The sequence below is a fragment of the Gossypium hirsutum genome, chromosome A01, assembly GCF_007990345.1.
Source record: "Gossypium hirsutum isolate 1008001.06 chromosome A01, Gossypium_hirsutum_v2.1, whole genome shotgun sequence".
Taxonomy (NCBI): domain Eukaryota; kingdom Viridiplantae; phylum Streptophyta; class Magnoliopsida; order Malvales; family Malvaceae; genus Gossypium; species Gossypium hirsutum.
The window spans coordinates 114,396,055-114,402,889 of NC_053424.1; the positions used below are offsets into that span (position 1 = coordinate 114,396,055).

At 32.2% G+C, this 6,835-nt stretch overlaps 1 protein-coding gene across 1 annotated transcript; it reads right to left on the reverse strand.

The window, feature by feature from the left end:
• Positions 1 to 114: 114 nt before the first annotated feature.
• On the reverse strand, positions 115 to 1,996 carry LOC107922142 (zeatin O-glucosyltransferase). Its single transcript, XM_016852011.2, has one exon. It carries the CDS (start codon positions 1,645 to 1,647, stop codon positions 265 to 267), a length of 1,383 nt encoding a protein of 460 aa, XP_016707500.2. The 5' UTR covers positions 1,648 to 1,996; the 3' UTR covers positions 115 to 264.
• Positions 1,997 to 6,835: the final 4,839 nt, after the last annotated feature.

The window sequence follows — 6,835 nt, forward strand, 5'->3', positions numbered from 1 at the left end:
TTTATGACACAATATTTAAATAAAATCCTTAATATTTATTTACAAGTCCTTTATATTTTTTATTTAATTTAATGATAATATATCGTATTATTATTTACGAATGTTACATAAAAATGATGTAGTATAGAATGTCATTTCACTTAAAAAAGAAACATTAAATTTTATTTCATAATTTTCATTTTCCGAAATTTGTTTCGTAGATTAACACATACTTGAAGGAAAATAATCATGTGGCAGTAGTTTGATAGTAATAAATGATAAAACCTACCTAATGATATGAGTAATGAAGGAGTCCCACTCCTTACGGTCAACCTCACCTTCAGCCAACGATTGGCGCACCGCACCACTTACTTCTGCCGCTCTCTTCCTTATCTCATCTCCTTCCTCTGAAGCCATCAAACGTTTCACGGCATCTTCAACTACCGCTGCTGTCACTACTTCATCTCGACGTGCCCAGTCCTTGATGGTAATGCCGAGTTTGAGCAACTTTGTGATTAGTACTGCGTTTCTTGGTTGATCTGAATGCGCAGGCCAAGCCCCTATTGGTACTCCCATGGTGATGCTTTCCATGCATGAATTCCACCCACAGTGGCTTACAAACCCACCAATGGCAGGGTGGGCTAATATCTCCAGCTGAGGTGCCCAATCTCTCACCACCAACCCTTTATCTTTCACTGAATCTTGGTATCCCATTGGAAGCTCCGGCCTTCTAACTTCTCCATTGAAAACATCACCTGTGTCAGCATCTCTCAATACCCAAATGAACTTTTGATTGCTTCGTCTCAAACCAATTGCCAGTTCTTGGATTTGTTCATCACCCATTGTGGTTGTAGTCCCAAAAGACACGTAAAGAACAGAGTTCATCGCCTGTTTATCAAGCCATTCCAAACAGTAGTGTCGGCTACCGCAACTGTTTTTCTCAGGTACTTTTAATGGATTAAATGGCCCCAAAGCCCAATGTTGCTTTTCTTTCATATGTTGGCGAAGCAACTCAACGTATGTACCTTCTATCACTTCGCTTGTGTTATATATACTCCCAGAAGTGACGTTTAGATATCGGTGTTGCAAAGCAATGAACTCCAAGAAATCTTCAGTGAAGCATCCTTCAAGAGAAGGAACGTCATTTTCACCAAGCATTTCTGCGTTAACTTGTGGTTTCCCCGCTGATTCCCATAAATAAAAGAAGAGAGAAAAGGCAGAAACAGTGTGGAAAGCATAGGATTCTGTGCTGGGAATTGAACCAACATCTTGAACCACGGATCCCATCATAGAGTCATGAATGATAACGACCTTTTTTGCTTGTAAAGAAAGCATGCGTAACAACTCAGTGACAGGTTTACGAAGATGATGACAGGCATCAAAACATGGCTGGAGATGAGAAGGGAATTTGATTGCTGCATTGGGGTTTGGAGGAGGAGAAGCAAAAGGAGGAACTTGACAGTCATGGAAATGGAAACTAGCCACAGCTACAGGATCCCAACCATGAACTCTCACCTTTGCCTGCCGGTTGTGTGTGGATGTACCAACATAATGAACCGGGATGCCATAGGAGAGGATGATCCTAGAGAGGTGAAGCAACTGGTTTAAATGACCTTGTGCTGGAAATGGCACCATCACAACAATAACTGAGTTTTCTTGGTTTGTCATCTTAGGGACCCCACCCCCAAAAAAAGAAAAAACTATTTCTTTGAGGAATAATATATGAGATGAATCTGGGTTTCATTAGGGGGTGGTTATATATAAGCAACCATGGGCATGGGCATGGAATTTTTGTTAGACAAAAAAGAAGCTGAAAATGATGCTTCAGTGTGCCATGTCCTTAAGCGTTTTTTCGACAAATTATGTCAGCCATAATCCATGTGAATTCCATAGTGTGTTTTAAAATGTGATTAAGGCTTTTCAGTGTTGTCTTTTTCTTCTCTGGATGTGAATTTAATCCATGTTGTTGTAGAAAAGTTCTTTGGGAAATGTAATCGTATGTTGACCGTGCTTCCCCCTCTTAACATTCAATGCATTAAAAACTCATACATCATGCTTTAAATTTTTTATATTATTCCTTTTATACTTCTTGAACAACCCAAAACTTCATTTTTTTTCCTTCAATCTATATATTCTTATAAATATGATATACTCAATGAGTAAAAGGGAATATATATGATAAAGGATATATGTATTTTTAAACTAAAAAAAGTCAATTAAATCTCCTTTAATTTATGAATTGCATTATGTCAAAATTGTTAATTACTCATGCAGTTGAAAATTGTAAATTCTTTTAAAAAATAATTAAAAAGTTAATAGAAATTATTAATATATTATAGAAATTATTAAAATTATTAATTTTTTTATAAAATTATAAAAAATATTAAAAAATGTAAAACCATTAGACACATCAAAATAAGACAATAACTAACCACTTTAATACAATCTAGGCTACAAAAATAATTTAATATAAACAAATCCATTTCTGTCATGCACATGCCATACATTTTAATACAAAAAATCTATTTCTATCATACACATGGCAGACAATAAAATATAAAGAAATCCATCGACGTCATGGACAATAACCAAACAATTTAATACAAACAGATCCAAAACAATATCATGCACATGACAAACAATAACCAAATAAATCTAAACCCGCCATACACTTTGATACCAACAATAATCATATTTGGATCAACATTTAAAAAATGTTCTTCACAACTAGGAATTGATTTGTCATATTTGATTCCAAAGAAGCTTGATATTGTTAGTCAAAAAAAATAGGAATTGATTTGTCTTTTTCCTAAAGCTATTAGTATGCACATGCCAGACAATAACTTTAGAAAAATTCAAACCCGCAATTCAATTTGATACAAACAGTGATCATATTTGAATCAACATTTAAAAAATATTTTGAATCATATTTGAATAATTCAATGACATACACAATTTTGAATAATTTAATAAAAATTGATTTGTCATATAGGAACTTATTTGTCTCTTTCCTAAGGCTATTTGTATGCACATTGAAAACTAAAACTTTAGAAAAATCTAAACTTGCCATACACTTTAATACAAACAATAAACATACATAATGCATAAACCCCATGCGAATGCAACATTTTTCAACAAAGAAATCCAGAAAACCCTAAACCAAAATACCCTTAAATCCAAAAAATCATAAACCAAATACAAAAACTTACCCGTTACAGTGGATGCAACAACATCGACTGCTTCTCTACTATTAACCATTGTGGCCTTAAACCCTAACCACTGATATCTTTTGTTGTCTTTTTTTCTTCCTAAACCCTAAACCTAATCCTTCAACCTTAAATTTACACCGGAAGTTTCAGTCCTTTAATCATTCAGCCCTAAACCCTAAAATATTAATCCCAATAGATTTTCTTTTCTTCTCTTAATCACAATCGATTTATTTTTTTTACCCTAAACCCGTCCAAACATTAGACCCTTCGGCTCCTCGTCATGTCATCTGTCTCGTTAGGCCTGTAATAAAAAAAGTTAATGGGTGATGGATTTGTCACTTTTTGATAATGTTAGTGACCAATTTGTTATTTTTTAAAAGTTAAGTGACTATTTTATCATTGAGATTAAAATTGTGGCTGTTAGTGTATTTCACCCTAAAATTACTTATAATTTCTTACAAATATAATATATCCATATTGAATTTGTAAAATTTGTAATATAACTATTCCTCTTTTATATTTTTTTAGATTTGTAAAATTCGAATAATCTTATTTTCCCTAAATCATTCATTTATCCAAACAAAACAACTACAAAGAATTTATCAATTCTAAAATACTAATATTTTAAAAAACTAAATAATTTTAAATATTTTCACTCAAGCACACTCTTACTATTTTTTTTTATTTCAATTCTTGAGTAAACTAAAGTGAAACAAATGGTCACAATGGGAGCGTCTATATAAATTACATGTGCCACAGTGGGACATCAATATCACTTTATGGTCATTTATAATGCTCAAGGATGTTACTTCACTGTAGATTGTAGCTTCAACTTACCATTACGAGGTCACAACGGTGATAATAAACTTGGTCCCATAATGAGGCATAATGTAAACATGTCATTTACATTACGTCACATCCAGACTTAGATCAAATTGATGCCACAATGAGGGGTATGTTTCGAATTTTTCAAAACTTCTCTAACATGTGGTATGCTATTCCAACTTGGCATGATCATTGATCCATAAGATTTTTGACGGGTGTCTCACTATATTATGGTATTATCCACAAAGCTTTTGGCCAGATACCTCTACTAATACTGTCTATAACACTATTCACTATTCGACTGCACAGTCTATAAAGCTATTCGTAATTCATATTCAATTGAATGTTACCTACTTTCACATATATCCATAATTGTTTAATAATACGAACTAGAGTCGTAATAAATTTCGCAATGTATCAAAAACAGTTTCAGTTTGCGTACAAAGTCAAACGTTACATTCAATCACGAATTATCATCTATATTCGCGTTTCGTATATGCATAAACAATATATAGCATAATCGCGGAGCTTCGGGAACTGGCAACGGCTCGTCCCTCTTCCTAAAATTAATGAATTTTTTTTTTTTTTAGGTTTATTTATAATTTATAAAAAATTTTATTTAATTTTTTAAAAATTATAAAAATATAAGTTATTAAAATGATAAAATTACATTTTTATTATCATAAAAATATATAATTTAATGCCGAATTCTTTTTTTTTTTCACTTCACCTCTATATAACGTATCATTACATCCATTGTCCAATACTAAGTATCACACTAGGTTACTCAACCTATAACAAAGCTAACCTTATTCTAAATCCCATTTTTATCTAATCATTACTATAGGCCATTTAACTTTTATATATATATATATATATGAACAATATGGTAACTTTAAATTATATTCTATCCCATATGAACCAACCTCACATAACACAACCAACAAACTAAATTTCTATTCATTCTAAAATTTATTCAAGTAACTCATTTCAAGAAGGTCACGTTCATTGAATACCACCTATCTTTTTATGGACATCAGCCCCTTCACTTGGACGTTATCTTCTTAATTCTCTTGCTTCTTCACCAATCATTCTTAGGCACCAAATGAGATCAATTTCTCCTTTCTTTTCCCCCAAGCTGATCAAAACTTAATTATCTCTTTTGCATGGAAAATGGCTTCTTATTTCTATCCCACTACAACTATTATTCTCATCCTTAGTGGGCTAGGTGGCAATTCATTTCATTGTCACATTTAACACCAACTGATCCACTTACTTTGGTTATTATGAATGCTTTTTAAGAAATCCCTTGTTTCCCTTTTCCTCATTTCACCACCGATGATTAGCTTTTCAGGCAAAAAGGACGTTACATGTCTACGAAATAAATTACCACCTATCTTCCTTTGACACCTTGCAACCATTATTATATACGGCTGAAATAAAGAATAGAAGTTTCTATTTTTTTCCCTATCCATTTTCCTTTTGTCGAAATCATCTCCTTTTGCTTCTTGTCTTTTCCCCCCCTCTAATCAAACGTGTAACTTCCATGCAACTAATGAGATTTTTGACAACATCATTCCTTTACACCTATCTAATAAGTGTCATTTACTCTCACTTCAATGCTATTCTAATTTCATTGGTTTTGTTCAATTTTACATCCACTTCACTTGGTGGTTTAGTTGCCACCATGTCCATTTGCCCCCATCATGTTTTAAGTCCTACTTCATTCAAATGAATAACTTTTGAATTTACTATTCATGCTTACCGGAACTTTTAGGACGTTACATCCGATGTTAACCCATTTGAACTTTTTTTAATATAGTATTAGATATAAGGGATGAAATAATATGATTCGGATTTATACTAAATTAGTATCTAATAAAAGCTTTAACTATCTCTTCATACACATCTAATTTAAAAACCGGCCCAATAAACAATAAAATAGGACGTTTTCTAAGAAAATCAAATGCGATAATTTTTCCGCCACATAACGGTAATACAAAGGTTTTAAATGAGATTTTCCAACATAAAACTGAGTTTTGTTTCAAATGGCACAACCTTTTAATAAATCGAACTTAACAATGGATGACCTAATAAACTGGTGTTTTAACTTTATGCAACCACGCTAAATTTTCCGAGAATTTAACAAAATAGAGATTTTACAACCGGACGTTTTTACTTAATCATTTCAATGGCTAATGTAACATTCGAAATTCGGTCATAATGTCTAAATCGAGTTTGGGAGATTACATATATAATATCTCCCAATCCTCCAATAATACGTGTGCCCTTTTTTTTTAATTAATGAAGGACCCTTTAAAAAGGAAAACCTTTTATGTTCCTCTTTTTTATCTATAAGAACTTCACCATCACCTCATTTTTCAATCACCCCTACTTTCATTTTTGAGGGAGACTATTGTTAACCTTTCTAGAGTGAAAAAGATCATTTGGCATTTCCTATTACTGACAACCTCCCTTTGTGGAATGTCTTTTCACTTTTTCGTATTTATTTTGATAATTTTTAATAAGTTCTTTGTAAGGGATCATCTTGATCTTCTCACTTTGGTTATTTGCGATTTTAGATTGTTAGAGTTGTGTGACCAAAATTCTAAGAGATTGCTTGCAAGTCAAGTTAAACAAAATATATTTTCTTTCTAGAAGATTTAGTATTTATTAGTATAATATATTTAGCATATAGTTTATTTGACCTACTAATTGAGCCTATAAATAGGTTCTTTTACAACCTTGGAAAATACACCTATTAGAGATTAGAACTCAAAACACATTTAGAGAATTTTGTGTTTACATTTTGAGGGTTCTTT

Excerpts from the sequence above, each read along its gene's own strand:
- LOC107922142 (XM_016852011.2), bottom strand. The coding sequence starts at position 1,647 with ATGACAAACCAAGAAAACTCAGTTATTGTTGTGATGGTGCCATTTCCA.